This window comes from Pseudonaja textilis, chromosome Z, assembly GCF_049901715.1.
Source record: "Pseudonaja textilis isolate UNSWEBS1 chromosome Z, rPseTex1.2, whole genome shotgun sequence".
Taxonomy (NCBI): domain Eukaryota; kingdom Metazoa; phylum Chordata; class Lepidosauria; order Squamata; family Elapidae; genus Pseudonaja; species Pseudonaja textilis.
In genome coordinates, this window is record NC_142008.1 from 91,266,893 (window position 1) to 91,284,457 (window position 17,565).

A 17,565-nucleotide genomic window follows, 5' to 3' on the forward strand; every position below is an offset into this window, starting at 1 on the left:
CTGCTGTATTCATATGAAGTCTTCTGAATATATACAGGCAGATTCATAGCCTGATTTTTAACCTAGATCTCAGTGCTCTAAATTTCTCTCTGCTTTGGAGATAGGAAAATATTTTACACCAAGGAAAATTAATTAATAATGACTAATGAGTATTCATTTAGTGTCAATCTATACCTCAGTGGTATAAGATCACATGCTTCAATCTTTACTAGTTTTCAGGCAACAATATGTGTCTGTTCTTAACATGGTAGCCTTCAAAACAAATGGGTAATGCATTATGGCTTTTATAATATAAGCAACCATTTCACTTATCCGACTTCCAAATTTATAGAAGGTGCAATTTCAAATTGACTCAGAAGGAGCATAGTATATGGATATTCTCATGCAATGAAGAGCACAAATTAGCTAAGTAAATATCACATGATAGTATTACAAACTTGCGTATGTATTATATTTTATCTGAGTCCGGAATATTTTCATCAGCTATGCTTCAAGTTTTCTGTATCAAACCTCACTGTTAATCCAAAAGATGTGAGAAGCTATATTAGGCGGACAAGTGAAGGTCCCACTTTTAAGTTACTTGCTGGGACCGGCATTTTATAAAGCACCAAGATAAAGGGAGAACATTCAGGATAAAAAGATTGGTTTTGTTTTGTTTGGTATTTAATTGTAATGTAATGATTACATAAAATGAATAGGAATACTTTCTACATACTTCATAATTTCTTTTCCCCAGCTTAAGCAATAATTGGGGATGTTCTAGAATCCACATCCAAAGCTATTAGGGGCCAGTGTGGATTTTTTTTAGAGTTCTAGATTTTTATCTTTGATTTATGTTCTGGGGTTGCATTGTATAGAATGCTAGTAATTAAAAATACTGGTAGTAATCTTTTGCTTTATTGCTTTCTGTTTGTGCTCCTCTGCTGCCAAAATGGTGTTTATTTTGAATCTTAGATAAGATTGCAGAAGATAGATGGGTATTGGCTTAGTGCCCCCCAATATAGAGCCATAAGCTGTGAACCATGACATCCCTATTTAAGTTCCCATTTTTGTCATGAAAGTATTAAATGACCTTCGATAAGTCCTCTTGACAGCCTTAGTTGACACAACTGCATTATGGGGAGATTAATTTTGACCATCCAGGGTGTTACAAGACTAGTCTATACTTTCAGAGGAAGCAAGAAAATTTTGGGAGCTGCAAGAATTTGCTGTTTGTTTTTCGTGATAGAATGATGAAAAGATGGGCCTTGCCAGCCCCATAGACAGCACTTTCTATCGCACTTTGCTGGAGGAGGAAGAAATGCAAGACTTGGTGGATGCAGAAGAATACCTTGTCCCCCATCAGGGCTTTTTCAGTGGTGAAACATCAGCTGACTATCGATCTAGGATTTCCTCCACAAGAGTAAGCATATGATTTAGTTTTTAATATCCCAAAACAGACAAAACCAGTTTGCCATACTATATTTCTCCTACATAATAGGGATTTTTTTTTTTAGTTTAAGGACTGCTTTAATTTAGGCATACCTCACGCTGACTGCTTCAGTGACTCCATCCAGCCACCTCATTCTCTGCCGTCCCCTTCTTCTTTTGCCCTCAATCGTTCCCAGCATTAGGCTCTTCTCCAGTGAGTCCTTCCTTCTCATTAGGTGGCCAAAATATTTGAGGTTAATCTTCAAGATCTGACTTTCTAAAGAGCAGTCAGGATTGACTTCCTTTAGGACTGACCAGTTTGATTGCCTAGCAGTCCAAGGGATTCACAGGAATTTTCTCCAGCACCATAGTTCAAAGGCCTCAATTCCTCAGCGCTCAGCCTTCCTTATGTACAACTTTCACAGCCATATATTGCAACTGGGAAAACCATAGCCTGGACTATATGCACTTTTGTTGGCAGGGTGATGTCTCTGCTTTTTAGTATGCTGTCTAGATTTGCCATAGCTTTCCTCCCCAGGAGCAAGCAACTTTTAATTTCTTGGCTGCAGTCCCCATCTGCGGTGATCTTGGAGCCCAGGAAAATAAAATCTGTCACTACCTCCATTTCTTCCCCATCTATTTGCCAGGAATTGAGAGGGCCGGATGCCATGATCTTAGTTTTCTTAATGTTGAGTTTGAAGCCAACTTTTGCACTCTCCTCCTTCACTCGCATCAAGAGGCTCTTTAGTTCCTCTTCACTTTCTGCCATTAGAGTGGTATCATCTGCATATCTGAGGTTGTTGATATTTCTCCAGGCAATCTTAATTCCAATTCATCTTGCAATTCATCTTGCCCCGCCTTTCTCATGATGTGCTCTGCATATAACTTAAATAGGCAGGGTGACAGTATACATCCTTGCCAAACTCCTTTCTCTATTTTGAACCAATCAGTGGTTCCGTGTCCAGTTCTCAGTTGCTTCTTGAACCACATATAGATTTCTCAAGAGATAAATAATATGGTCTGGTATTCCCCTCTCTTAAAGAACTTGCCACAATTTGTTGTGATCCACACAATCAAAGGCTTTAGCATAGTCAATGAAGCAGAAGTAGATGTTTTTCTGGAACTCCCTAGCTTTCTCCATGATCCAGCGTATGTTGGCAATTTGATCTCTACTTCCTGTTCCTCTTCGAAATCCTGCCTTTACTTCTGGTAGATTTATTTTATTTTATTTATTTTGTCAAGCGATAATAAGCAGGTATAAGTATAACATAGTTATGAATATATGAAATGGATACATATAAGAAAAATAAAAAGAAACAATAGGGCAGGGACGTGCCTACCGTCCCTGCCCTATTGTTTCTTCGTAAAGATCTTAGCTTGATAAAGCCGCTCAATCAGTTCAGGGATGAGGGGAAGTGGGTACCAATTCCTCACTCTGATTGCATTCAATTTGTGGTAATCACAACACAAACGTAGCTCCCCCGATTTCTTTTTTACAAAAAGCACCGGTGCAGCCAATGGGGAGGTAGAAGACCGGATAAACCCTTTCCAAAGGTTCTTGTCAATAAAATCCCGCAACGCAGCCAACTCCGGTTCCGACAGGGAATATAACTGACCCACCGGAAATTTTGCATTGTCCAATTTTACAAGTCGATTGGACAGTCATACGCCTGATGCGGTGGCAACTGATCCACCTCCTTCTCCCCAAACACATCAGCAAAGTCCACCAACTCCGCAGATAGATCCAGGTCCACGGGCATAGCCACACTCCCTGCACAGGAGCGCAAGCAATGGTTAGGGCATTTCCTATCAAGGAACTGCACAGCTCCACACGACCAGACAATCTGTAGATCATGGGCCTGTAACTACTCCAAACCCAGCACCGCCGGAAAATGAGACACTGCAGTATCGTAGAACATGGTTTCCTCCACATGTTGCCCAATACGCATGCAAAGGGGTTTGGTTGCAGCAACCACTGGTTCCAAACGAAGGGGCCCACCTTCAATCGTCTCTACCATTACTGACGGGGACACCTGTTGCTGAGGAATGAACCACTGCTCTACAAAATGAGCACCCATGAAATTGGTTGTGGCCCCTGAGTCGACCAAGGCTTGGATCTCCACCGCTCCCACACCAGGCACGAACACACTTGCTGTTAGCACAAGATGCTTCACCAATAACAATTGTGGTAGAGATGTCAAAGGTGGCGAGGATGGCAAAGTTGGTGAAGAAGGCGGGCCTAAGGACTTTACACCCCGACCTTACAGACCCCCTTAGTCCGAGCGATGCTTGTTTCCCACCACCGCAGGCGTCACTGCTGTGGATTCTTAACAGGACACTTGGCCACAAAATGGCCTCGATTGCCACAATAGAGGCATAAACCATCACAACAACGTCTCATCCTTTTCTACTTGAGTCAGGCAAGGGCGGCCAGCCCCCAACTGCATGGGTTCCTCCAAAGGGCGCCGTCTTGCTGGAAACAGATACGGTCTCTGTCCATCGTTGCACCCGTCATGCTGAAGTCTAGCATCGATACGAAGGCACAGATGCATGAGCTCCTAAAGGGTGCGAGAGCATTCAGTGTGTGCCAACTCATCCAGGAGCTCTGACGACAAACCCTCCTGGAACTGGTCTAATAGTGCTGCCTCATTCCATTGTACATCCTGAGCAACCACCTGAAAACTAGCAATATAATCCATGAGTGAGCCATGCCCCTGCTTCAACTCTCTCAAACCTCTGTTTGATGTTTGGCTTTGAACAGGGTCCTCAAACATGGCCTGAAACTGACAGCAAAACTCGGTGTAATTGTCCAATACCTGGTTGGGCTGGGTCAACAGAGGCATCGTTCAACATGCTGCAGAGCCTGACAACAAACTAATCAAAAAACCCACCTTATCCTGGTCAGTGGGAAAGTCCTCAGGCTGAAGGCTCATGTAAAGCTGGCACTGCCCAAAAAATGCTGGAAATTGGGCCAGCGAACCATCAAATTTATCTGGCACTACCACTGGGCATTTTCGGCATGGCTGGGCAGCTTGCATTTGTGCCACCTGTGCAGTCAAAAGAGCCACTTGCTGGCTTAACTGGGCAATCTCTGCTCTGAGCTGATCCATGGTCACCCCACAAAAAGCAAAAATAAGTTGAAGGGGTGGCTGGAGTCAAAATGTGATGACCGTAGTCTCTCAAAATAACCCCAAACCCAAAACATACATTAAAGTCCGGTCATGCCTTCAGCTTAACTTCCCTGTTTTATTAGGCACAGTTTAAAGTCAAAAAAGTAAATAATGAGGCAAAAAGAAAACCAAAACAAACCACATTGATGAGAGTTCTGAAGCAAGCCAAGATAATTAATCATACATTCCAGGAAGATAACCGAGGAGAGTCCATGGGAAGAACACCAGCAAAGATAAACCTCTTTCGAAGTAAACACTAAACTTTGACTCCAGCAATTCTGACTACGCAGTTACAAACTTATATACATAGCTCCCAGCTGCAAGCCACGAGGAGGATCATGGTAATCTCCTCCTGAGTAGACCTCGCTTTTCCCTGATCCTCTTCTCCCTGTGTGACCTAGTATGGATAGGGGATGGGCCTGGATCCTCCTCTGATTGCTCAGCCAGCCTCTGCCCTTCCCCAGCCTCCTCTACTACCTCTGGAGCCACATTCCCACTCCCTGTTGGCTGTTCCTCCTCTTCCTCAGAGTCAGTCTCCACCAGGGGCATGACAATTGTTATGGTTGAAACTGAAATATTCATTGACAGGTAGGACATTGAAATATGTAATTTTATATACTACACTTAGATCGGACTGAAGGTGGCGTAGTTCTAGGTTTTCTAGATCTAGAATTTCAAGTCTGGTAGCAAGGTATTCTGCAACAAGTAGAGGAGTGGAGAACTCTTCTTGTGAAATATTTCTGGACTTTCTCAACTGTATTAATATCAGATACGTAATGCAGGTTCCAGACTGATGAGCTGTACTCGAGTATTGGTCTAGCAAATGTTTTGTATGCTCTAGTTAGTAATGTGATATTACCAGAGAAAAAGCTATGCAGGATTAGGTTAACAACTCTTAATGCCTTTTTGGCTATGTAGTTACAGTGGGCTCTAGCACTTAGGTCATTAGAGATGAGTATTCCAAGGTCCTTGACACAGTTTAGATCAACAACAAGGTCTTGACTATTCAGCTTCTATTTTATTTTCTGATTATTATTATTATTTTTGCCAATATGTAAGACAGAGCATTTATTTGTGGAGATTTGAAGTTGCCATTTGTTTGACCATTCTGATAGATAGTTGAGGTCTTTTTGAAGGGCAGCAATATTGTCTGTGGTGTTGAATAGCTTTACATCATCAGTGAAGAGAACGCAGTTGCTCTTAATATGATCACAGAGTTCTCGGTCCACATACTGCTGGAGTCCAGCTTGAGCATAACTTTGCTAGCATGTGAAATGAGTGCAATGGTGTGGTATTTTGAACATTCTTTGGCATTGCCCTTCTTTGGAATTGGAATGTGAACTGGCCTTTTTCAATCCTGTGGCCACTGTTGAGTTTTCCAAATTTGCTGGCAAATTGAGTGTAGCACTTTTACTGCATCATCTTTTAAGATTTTGAATAGCTCAGCTGGAATACTGTCACCTCTACTAGCTTTGTTGTTGCTCAGACTTCCTAAGGCCCATTTGACTTCACATCCCAGAATGTCTGGCTCGAGGTCAGTGATCACCCCATTGTGGTTATCAGGGACGTTAAGCTCATTCTTGTGTAGTTCTTCCATGTAATTTTGCCACCTCTTCTTAATCTCTTCTGCCTCTGTTAGGTCCCTGCCATTTTGGTCCTTTATCATGACCGAAATGTTCCTTCATATCTCCAATTTTCTTGAAGAGATCTCTGGTCCTCTCTATTCTATTGTTTTCTTCTGTTTCTTTGCACTGTTCGTTTAAGAAAGCACCTCTTCTAGCTATTCTCTGGGATTCTGCATTTAACTGGGTGTATCTTTCTCTTTTCCCTTGCCTTTTGCTTCCCTTCCTTCCTCCACTATCTGTAAAGCTTCCTCAGGCAGCCATTTTGCTTTTTTGCATTTTTTTCTTTGGGATGGAGTAGTATAAACGTCTAAATGCTATTGCTAAGACAGACTTGAATTCACAATCTATCTTTTTCTAGCCTGGTGCCTTAATCACTAGACCAAACTGGCTGTCTGCATTTACAAACTAAATGCATTTATATATTAGGTGGCTGTCTGCATTTATACACACGAGTGTGTGTGTATAAATGCAGATAGCCATCTAATATGTGTGTGTATATATACAAATTACCAAGTTATAACATCAGTTTTTTAGATCTTGTGAACTGTTTTCTTCCAGAATGTTCTAGAGACTCAAATGGATGCAGAAGAGACTGAGGAATCTCCTCATTACCCATACTTGGGGCCATCCCTTTCTGAAGAGTCAGAAAGTATCACCACGGACGTGCATGAGGAGGACTATGCAGCAAGCAAAGCAATGCAGAATTCAGCACCATTGCAGTTACCTGATTCTTCTCTTCAGCGCTATAGTGAAGATCCCACAAGTGCATCAATCAATGAAAAGGAGAATCCTGATAACAAGAGCTACACTGCACCATTAAGCTTGCCTATCATACCAGGTATGTACTATTTTCTTTATTGGGAGATTGCATAGCAGTTTGATTTTGAAGGCAGAACAGTGCTTGGGATATTTATGTAGTTTGCAAATCCCTAAAGCTAATATGTCTTTTTTCTCTGCAGCACGATCTTAAGAAATATGTTTAGTTTAAGCAACCCTATATAGATACTGAAAAGTGTTTATCCATGTGCTATATAGCCTTTCTTGTATAATGGCAGATTGAGTATTTCAGATATTTTGCAATGGATCTGGATATTCTCAAAGAACGTTTCTAACCTTTATTAAATTTTGATTGAAAAAAAAAAAGCCATGAGTGCACTTAGTAGTATTTGTTGATAAGCATGCAAGCTACCGCAACCTGGATTTTACTATTTTTATTCTTTTCTCTGTAGAGTATGTAAATCAACCAGAAAACAATCTTCCACCCAACAAAAACCTACGACTACCAGGATCTACACTAGAAAAGCAAAAAAGGCACATGGGCAAAAACGGGCTTGTCAAGGAACCAAAGAATGCATTCTATATGAGTTTCACCAGTGCAGTGGAAAATCCAGAATACCTGACACCATGCAGTGTCCCTGCATCTAGCCCTTTACCACAAGCTTTTGACAACCTTTATTATTGGAACCAAGAAAATCCTAAGCGTAATCCAGCAGAATTCTTTGCCACCTCCATTGTTCCTTCTGCTGCTACCAATGGCTTTCCTTCAACCCCAACAGCAGAGAACCTGGAGTATTTAGGGCTGTCAGAATCAGTTACCTGTTCCAAGGACTTTCCATAAAAAAATATTTCTCATGACCAATCAAATTGACTTTTACAATCACGACACCTCAGGATACAAACCCAGTGAATTACCCATGCATGAACATGATTAAAGCCTTAATGATCCTTTTAAGGCCCAATGGGGTTGTTTCTCTCATATCTCCTAGCTCTTGAGGAAAGAAGATGGTGGGATCTACTGCAATAGAATGGCATGGTTTTTTACTCCCTCTTATTTAATACTGGCAGTAGCAGGATTTTCCCTCTGCTACTACCCTAAGATGTGCTGTTAAAAATTCTGGGGTCCAAGTATGGATTTTTGTTTGGAAGAATTACAAGTTTTGGTCAATATAGTACAGTAATCAAACATACTAGTTGGCTCAGAATTCTGCAACACTATTTCCATTACCCCAAGAATCAGATGACGGACACTGGTTTAAATAAAAAGAGGTTAAAAATCCTGCAAACTTGAAGTCTGCCCATTTCTGGGCTGTAAGGCACTACATCTGTGACATTCCTCTGATTCAAGCAGCTCAGCTGCCATTTGGGTACTTCAGCAGAATGGAGTGCTCTTTTACTTCTCACCATACCTGTAGTCCCTGCTTTTGATGTCTTGGGATTCAAGATAAGAGGGTCAGACTACCAGAAGATCCTGGAAAATGACAAGTTGGAATTATAATACATTAAGAAGAGCGAAAACATTCTTACCGGAGTTTGGACTGACAGGAAGAGTGGAAAATAAGGGCAAAGCATGATTTTGGGAAATTTTATCGCTTAAACAGATATTCTTCAACCCTAGGATGGGAATAATATACCATTATAGCAAAGTAGAACAAAATAATTTATGTTTTTTCAACAAGGTATTTTAGAACAAAGAGTTTTGCTTAGTGACAAATTTGTTTTGCCGAAGTTTCTAGAAGAGGCAGTTGAGGAACCAAAACTAAACTATGTGATGCTAATTCAGAAAGGGAATGTTTGGATTGGAAAGCAATTGATAGTATATGATCTTTGACATGCCACTGCTTAGCTTCTACCAAGAGTACTGACAAAAAGCATCTAACATATTGCTTCAGTTAGAGACAATACTAGAAGGAAGTTTCTTCATAGGTTCAATATGTCTCCTTTAACAGTGCTTTTGAAATATTTGTTTCTTAAGTAAGTGAAAGCTGTACACGTAATATATGAAAGGGCAGACTGATAGTGCCAAATATAGATTTCTAAGAACCTTGCTTTTAAAAATGAGTCCAGCATTGATGGAGGCAAATGTATGTTTGAAATGCATAGATATAGATATGTCTTCTAAATCAGGGGTCACCAACCTTTTGGATCCCAGGGCCAACTACTTTTAAATCCTGAGGACCACTAATATGACTTTTTTAAAAAAAGCTAATATATTTAATATAATTGTGGGTAAATTTTTGATACTCAAGAAATGCCTCTTTCTCTCATGCACTCAAGGCTACAAAACTGTGTAAAGTAGAGTACAGAATTACTCAGTGTAATTTATGAAGCAACATAAAGGAACTTTTTCATTAAGCACAGATTAAGGGGTGCTTAATTTTTTACTCTCTGGAAGAACTAATCTGTAATCAGTGTACATTTATGCCAGCAGTGGTCCTCTTAAAAGTTGATTTGTTACTTTCCAGGTTGTACTTCTTCTAATTGAAGTCTTTGTTCAATGAATTAATTCTTAACTATTACTATTATGTTAAAATGCTGTGTATAAAAATAATTGATGTCTCTTAAGTGAATTTAGTGACATGTAACTAAATGAATCCCAAGACCGTTTTTCTGTGGTATGTTGGAATGGAAGAGTAACATGTCTGAAAAGCACTAGACTGGGGAAGGTTCCTGTAAGTCAGTATCTCCCATTCCATGTGTCATGATTGTAGGTCTATTATATACTGCTAAAATTCGTTTTGTTTAGTTGCAACTTTCACTTAGGCAAAACACAAAAGCAAAAATTCAGAAAGCAACAATTTGCTGAATCTATGTACCGCAAATGTGCTAACTTACAGAATGCATCCCAAATCTGGGACCCATGACTCCCATGGGACTGAAATTTGGCAATTTTGTGCCCATTTCAATGCTGCCATGCCACCATACTGCTGCAGTTAATTGCAATCACATGATTTTAATTTACAATATTCCCTGCCAGCTTCCTACAAGGAAAGTCAGTGGGGAAGTTGACACGAAGTCAGGAATTAATCACACTCCATTGCTTTTTTACCCACCAGTGGTCATTCTTTTTCTGTTTATTTAATAAGGAAATATCTCTGAAACAGTGACTCAGTAGGTCGCGGATTGTCTAGAACTTTTTCTAAAACCATTCTGAATAAATACTGTGATTATAACTAATTCTATTTCTTCCTCTCTTTTTGAATCAAATTTGAAAAGTGGGGTAATGAAATGGAGATGCTAACATTAGTGCACCGTTTTCTGATGTCTTTACATGAAATAGAACAAGAGAATTTAAAGCTTTACCAGGACTTCCTAACACTGACAAAAAAAGTAACCACTTTCAATATGTACATACAGAGAACAAGTCTGAGGATCTGGAGAAATGCCTTTTGTTTTGATATTTAAATATCTGAAATGGCTACGTATGTCAGTAATTCTGAAAGTTGCAGATGGTGGCAGCAGGTTAGCTAAAGATCCTTGAAGAGATAAGGGACGTAGTGTGATTGGTACAGCTTGTTCATTGTAAATAAAGAATGTCTTGGAATTGAATACCATTTACAAAAACTATAGAAAACAGTAAGAAACAAATCAATACAATAGAATTATATTGTGTATGTAGCTGTTCTAAAGAATGATTTGTTTACTATTTTTGAAGTTCACTGTATTTGCGTATTCGCCTGTTTCCATTGAAACCTGTATTTTCCAGCTGGTACTAAGTTAAATCAGTGAGAGGTATCAGCTGTCAGTGCTATTTTTAAAAAAAGAAAAATGTGGTATAAGTATTTGTATATCTGAGAAATGTATAATATAGTTTTCATTTTCTATAACATTTGTGTTGAAGCTTTTTTATTGTTATTGTCCCTTAAACTGACATTTCTGTAACTGCTCAATCCCACATATATAGGGTCAGAAATAATCTCTAGAGAAAGTCTACCCTTTGGGCAGAATTTAGATGCTTTTGACAGCAGAAAACTGGGACCATGATTCCTTTTGCCCAGGTCATTGAGATTTCTATGTTTTAGGAATTACATAAATTTATACAAAAATGTATATATTATACAAAAAAAATCCTATTTTAGGATGAAAAGAGCAAAACAATTGAGTCTGAGATAATACAACATAGTACTGTTGAATTAATAATTACATCTTAGAAAAATTCTAGGTCAATAGCTAACCTAGCTGTTTTTCCCTACTAGATTTTGGGCCACTCTCAGCCTGATTCATCTCAAAAGATCCCTTTCCCCAAGCAGAGATATTAGTGTAGCAGATTTCTAAAAAAAAAAGGGGGGGGAGGCGGGGAGAGGAAGGAGAAAGGCCAATAAAAGATGAAAGGCTAATGACATTGAGGAACAGTAAAAAGGAGACTTTGTATCTTTTAAGAAAAAAGTTATAGGGTGGCTGACCTCTCTTCACTTAACCTTTGCACTGGTTCTATTCATTGACCATTTTAGTAATTTAAAATTGCCTATAGGAACAAGGCATGGATGCTGTAGTACAGACATAAATCATTCCAATTCTTTGGCCAGAACTTAAGGCCAGATGTCAATATTGTATATCCATGTAAGTGTTCATATAAGTCTTACTTTAGTCTTGCTTTTTTTTCCCTTCCCTTCATGCATGTTCAAGATGGAAGGTGGACTTTTGAACATGTGGAAAATACTTTTTTTTAGCGTGAGACTGTTAGCACAAGGAACTCTTCCTTTCCTTGGTCAGTTAGGGCACCTAGCCACTTTCTTTAGAACCAACTCCCTGTCTTTCTCTCTCCTTATATCTCTTGTATGGTACCAGTGAAAGGAACTCTTCACTGGGCTGATCCAGTGAGATTTTTTTGCAGCCAAAGAATAGAAGCAAATACAGACAATCTTGTTTCATGCTCAGAGCAAACCCCTGCAATTGAGACTGTCTACTTTTAATAGGGAAAAAAAACTTTTAAAAAATCAAACTATTTTAATTTAATGTTTAAATTTTCTTCATTCTAAATTGCAAAATTTTAAATCCTACCCCATATCATGCCTTGCAAACAGCAATCTTATTTTTTCAAGCTATTCCCCAAAAGTGAAAAGCTCTAATTAATTAAGAGAATCACACAGACAATATATTGCAAGCATTTTAGCATTTTCTCCTTTATTATAAATTGCACTAAATAGAGGCTCATCAACAATTTCAACATATAAATTAAGACTTTGGAAGCAGGAAGATTATTGGTGCCTTTCACCGTCTGGCCCCAGCAAAGGGGCCAACAAGCAGCAGCATTTTCAATTACTTCTTAGAATTACTCACTGATAGATCCAAGACGAAAACTGGATTATTAGAATCAAAATAGAGGCATCACAGTACAGTGAAAATGACAGTAAAGTAAAAACTAAAGAAAATTATATTGCTCATTCCTATGACATAAGCTGTGAAACATGCAGTTACAGGGTTGATAACTTATGTTCTAATTTCAATATTTGCCATATGTACTGATGAGAATACCTACTATGACAATAAGTTCATGTCATGAAATCTGTATTACTAGTATAATAGATATAGATCTACAATTTAATCAAAAGAAAGACTGTTTGCAAGGAAACACTTCAAGTTAGACAGGTACATACTCTGATCCAAATGAAACTCTTAAAAGTCTCATGATTGCAATGGAAGAGTTAGGTTTATAACTTACTGTTGAAATAATTAAACTACAAAAATACTTACTGGGAGCGGGTAAAAAGTTCAAGAAGTCTAGTTTTTAACAAGACAATTGAGCTGTAAATATAAGTCACCCATAAAATAATTTTTAAATGTCCTACTATGAATTACTTTCGATTTTATACTTGTTCTCAGAAAAAACTAATTCAGAATATAAGCATCAAAGAACTACTTTCTTTGTCAACAAATCATGCCTAGTTTGGGGATATCTTAGAAGGATGATCATTTGCAAGTTCAGAGCAGTGTAGAAAAGAAATGAGTATCTAAATATTCCCCTCTCACATGTGGCAACATTGTCCTGGTTAACTCGATTGAATTTCACGTAAAATTAGGGAAACTCTAAACCAAAGATAAATCAGTGGAGTTGGGGAGCAAAAAGATTGTGATTAATTCTCATTCATGTAGTGTGAGGTGTAGGATGTTTTTCATTCTGAAGCACTCCTTTAGCAACAATGACCCCCAAAATGTTGCTTTAAAATATGTGGTCCTTGAAAACATTTGCTGTAGTATCAATTGTCCCTATACAGGACTATTGGGAAGACTTCTTATCAAGCTTCACTCTGAACCTGCAGATCTCATAATGAAGTCAGGTTGTGGCACCAACTCACTCTAAATCCCTGGAAAGGAGCAGGAAAATGGCCAGAAGTTGAGGCTTTAAAGGCAGATAAGCTAAAAGATCTTAGATGTTCTAAGACATCTAAGACAAGGTTTTACTCCTGTTCATTCAGATGGGATTAAAAAAAAATACAACAGGAAAGATCCATGCTAGCATCTCAAAAAATAGAAAAATGAATTACATTAAATTGTCCTCAAGAAAAAAAGATTACTTTATTGAATAAGCCCTGTTAAATCAACCCCCCAAATATGGCTTAAGTTCTAGTTCTAGCTTATTTTACTTGTTTGTAAACAACCAAAATTATTTTAATGTCTATCCTGATCAGGTATTAAACTATTGATTGAATTAATACCAGAAGCAAAAGTTGGAAGCAAAAATTGGAAGCAAAAATTGGAACCAAAAGTGACAAGGATTCAGGGAGGGTGGGCAAGTAGAGAACATGGAGTAAATGTAAAAAATACACTAAAGAATGACACAAGGTGGCCGGCTCTTGGTGATTTTCTCAAGTGGCTCTCCATTGCTAGCCCTCCGAATGGCTTCAATGAGCTAAAGAGACAAAATGGAGAAAATAAACTCTGTAATTTTCCACCCCATTTTCAATAGACTGAGTGAAAAAGAATAAATTGTCAAAATGCCGTCTGAATTTATTGGGCAAAATATATATATATATATCTTTTTAAGAAATACCAGGAGTATATCAAAGTGTTTTATAATATGAATAATACAATCAAGGAAGGAAAACTAAATCTCTTGTACATAATTTCTTTCCCCATGAACCTTGAAAGTGGAGGATTTTTAACTCCCGTGTTATGTGAACACATTTTCACTTCTACAAGGGATTTCCCTTTTCCTCCTACCTGAAGTGTCCCCTCCCCACTATTCTGCAATATTATCATCTCTCTGGAACAGGTTTGAAGGAAAATGGAGGCTACTGGAAGAAGAGATATACTTTTTTTCTATCATACCTATAACAACTTTTCTATTCTAACTATAGGATAGGCTAACTAGATCTAGCCTACAACTGTATGTTTTATGAGGAAGTGAGAAATATTATTAGAATAATGCTCCCATTTTATCTGGATGAGAACATGAATTAAGAATACAATTTTATTCCTGGCATGTCTACACAGTATTTTTTCAAATAAAGTCAAGGATGACTATAACTTCTAAAGCAAATATCAACATCATTTTCAGCATCTAACCATTCCTCTACTTTTAAATTAAAACTAGTCAAATCCTACACTATGTTGCTGATTTCATCTCTGAAACCCTACATGAGAACAATTTGACCATTACCTTAGATATATAAGCTTTCTTCCAAAATAATATTTTGAGGAATAGCAGGAAAAAATAAGAACTCACGTCTTTCTCATAAGGGAATCCTCCATTCTCAAGTTTGGAGAAGATCAATTGTCCATTTATTTCTATTTCAAAGGCACCTTTAAAAAATATGTTGCATTATAACCAGTTCAGTTCATATTAATTCATCCAGAATCAAAAACCTGCTTGTGTCACCTATCTCAAAAATAAACCTATAAAGTGACAGTAAGATTTCATACTCATACCTATGAGTATATACATCTGTACTTGGATGTGGACAATCCATGTGAAAGTCCAAATATTAGAAGACAACTCATCTGCTTGTAGCATTGTAAATTTTTACTGGGTATACAGTAAAGGTCAACTTTTCAAAACCATCTGGAGTTCTTTAATTATTCACCAGGTATTTCTTAATAATATACAGATAAACTCAGCAGATAAACTGAACTCAATTTGAGGGATATATTTTAGGACCTAAGATTCTCAGCTTACCCATGAAAATATACAGTATATAGAGATTTCAATAGGTGACCTAGCAAACAGGGGCAAAAATATAAATTTTTCTTTCCCTACTATTATCTCTTGTTCTCATTTTAATTTATATGAGTATGAACTTTGTTCTCTTAAACTCTTAGGACTGATCATAGGCTAGTTCCCTAATTCCAAGGGGTACAACCAGCCCATACTGGTGATCTTCTAATGTACATGTTTATTATGCAGACATTAATTTCATAGACATAGTATGTTCATTCCATCATATAAATGAGATCTTTCTAATTGCTGCTGCTTATTAGCATACAGACACTAACTTGTACCTGTGCCCCCAAGACGGGATTCGATCTCCACATCGGGGTACTCTTCTTTTACAGCACTTGCCAGTTCCAGGTAGGCAGATTCAAAGCCACAGGGCTTGCTAAAAAGAGAAATTTAGTGTTGGTGTAAAGTTTAAGTTGAAGATAGGGTAAGATCTTCAGTAAAAAAGGCAGTAAAGTGAAAGTTGGGTGGAGGCAATAAAATATTTGATTTTTACATATGCATTACCTGCTTATTTTAAAAATAGTACTAAAAGATGGTTCACACGAGACTGAAGAATTCACAAAGAGTAAATGTCTTTATGGTGCATCATCTTTCTGTGGAACCAGGGGCTGCATTCCAACATTTTGCAAATATTACCAAAAGAAAAATACCCACATTTTTACATAAAATATAGTAACTCATGCTATTATTCTGCTTTCCAGGCATGCTTCTGTCATTAAACTCTGAACCATGCCGGGCAAACTAGTTCTTTGGCTTCTAAGCTTGATAAAATACAGATAGATAGGCTAAATAAACCTTGAGCACACAAACATTCTCCCAACATCAAGGAGCCAAACTAAACCCCACTGTTATTTGACCTTACAGTAAGATTTGGTTTGTGAAGAACCCAGGAAGGCATGTTATTCTGTCCCTTGTGATCTGTAAAAATTCACGTCAAGGTGGTTATATCATAAAGTTTATGACATAAACCAGGGTAGCCAGGGAATTCTGGGAGTTGAAGTTCCCGAGTCTTAAAAGTTGCCATTTTATTTTATTTTTTCAAGTAATTATAAGATAACAGGTATAAGTATAAACATAGTTATGAATACATGAAATGGGTACATATAAGAAAAACAAAAAGAATCAATGGGACAGGGACGGTAGGCACGTTGGTGCCCATATTATGCACGCCCCCTACAGACCTCTTAGGAAAGGGGTGAGGTCAATAGTAGACAGTCTAAGATTAAAGTTTTGGGGATTAGGGGAAGAAACCACAGAGTCAGGTAAAGTATTCCAGGCACTGACCACTCTGTGGCTGAAGTCGTATTTCCTGCAATCAAGTTTGGTGCAATTAACCTTGAGTTTGTATCTATTGTTTGCTCTTGTGTTATGGTTGAAGCTGAAGTATTCATTGACAGGTAAGTCGTTGCAATGTATGATTTTATGTACTATACTTAGATCGGACGGAAGGCGGCGTAGTTCTAGGTTGTCTAGGTCTAGAATTTCAAGTCTGGGAAACTTGTGTTTCTGTTAGAATTTCTGTTGGGAAACGCTGCTATAAAGCAACCGCATTGGCCCAAGAACAAAGAAATTAAGACGCAAACACGGAGGAAAGAAAAGGCGACTCTCTACCTCCCAGCCTTAATAGCGCAACTTTGAAGGGGAGCCAGGCAGCGAAATCAAGAAGCACGAGAGAAAACAGCAACCAGCTTTCGCAGCCTCCATGGATGGGCGGGATTACCCTCTGCCGAGGCGTGGCCTTCCCCCCACAGGCGCCGCCCTCCGGCTCTCTTTCGCTCACCAGTATTCCACGACGATATGAATCCCTCTTCCGGTAACGGGCGGGACCTCCGTAGTCGGCTCTCCTGACCCATCGCTCATCATACCAACCGCTAGCGAGTCCACGGAACCCACCCCACAGCCTTCCCGTCTCAGTTCGGGCCGAAGTTTCAAAAACCAAGCTTGACTTCCTGTAGGTTGCTACCTCATCCCAGGCAAGAAAACCTACTTCCGGCTTATGTGGGCCTTCAGAGGCCTTGCTGGGTCACGTGAAGCGGGCCTCTAACGGGCCTTTCGTTTCCTCCAATCTTCTGCCACACCGCCGAGAGTTTGAGCTCCCCCTGCTGATCGCTAGCATAATCGTTATTGCAGAACTCTATCCATTCCCTTTAAGTCAGCTGTATCCTCTGTGCAGTTCGCCGGGTCGCTACCATGGAAACGCTGCAAGGAAGCAGTTCCATTCTGATGGTTACTCAGCCTTAAGAGTTTCGTGTCAAAGTGGCCAGTTTCTCTATTGGTGACATGCTAAGTATCTGCTGTCAAAGAGCCCTTCCTTTCAAATAACCTTCAGGCACCATGCCGTGGATAATGCAAATACAAATGCAAACTTTCTATCTTGTATCAACCACCTTGCCTTCAAGAACTCATAAGATCCTAGGGAATC

General features: G+C 38.8%; 2 protein-coding genes across 2 annotated transcripts in view; one reads left to right on the forward strand and one right to left on the reverse strand.

The window, feature by feature from the left end:
* Positions 1-10,809, forward strand: part of ERBB2 (erb-b2 receptor tyrosine kinase 2) — a 77,667-nt gene extending 66,858 nt beyond the window's left edge. Inside the window, exons 25-27 of the mRNA XM_026717573.2 lie at positions 1,229-1,402; positions 6,764-7,043; positions 7,435-10,809. Of these exons, the coding sequence (XP_026573358.1) occupies positions 1,229-1,402; positions 6,764-7,043; positions 7,435-7,823 (843 nt within the window). The 3' untranslated portion in view covers positions 7,824-10,809. The remainder of the gene's footprint in view (positions 1-1,228; positions 1,403-6,763; positions 7,044-7,434) is intronic.
* Positions 10,810-12,080: 1,271 nt separating this feature from the next.
* MIEN1 (migration and invasion enhancer 1) lies at positions 12,081-17,114 on the reverse strand. The gene is made up of 4 exons (XM_026717574.2): positions 16,924-17,114; positions 15,422-15,519; positions 14,649-14,725; positions 12,081-13,832 (listed from the first exon to the last, which is right to left on the reverse strand). The coding sequence occupies exons 1-4, from the start codon at positions 17,004-17,006 to the stop codon at positions 13,749-13,751; spliced, it is 342 nt and encodes a 113-aa protein (XP_026573359.1). The 5' UTR covers positions 17,007-17,114; the 3' UTR covers positions 12,081-13,748.
* Between the last annotated feature and the right edge of the window lie 451 nt (positions 17,115-17,565).

Bases quoted from the DNA above. Each gene is read 5' to 3' on its own strand.
- MIEN1 (XM_026717574.2), bottom strand. From the start codon at position 17,006: ATGATGAGCGATGGGTCAGGAGAGCCGACTACGGAGGTCCCGCCCGTT. The intron at 15,520-16,923 runs GTGAGCGAAAGA...TTCTCTTTTTAG, and splicing joins CATATCGTCGTGGAATACTG to CAAGCCCTGTGGCTTTGAAT. The intron at 13,833-14,648 runs GTGAGTTCTTAT...TTGTCTCTTTAG, and splicing joins GATTCCCTTATGAGAAAGAC to CTCATTGAAGCCATTCGGAG.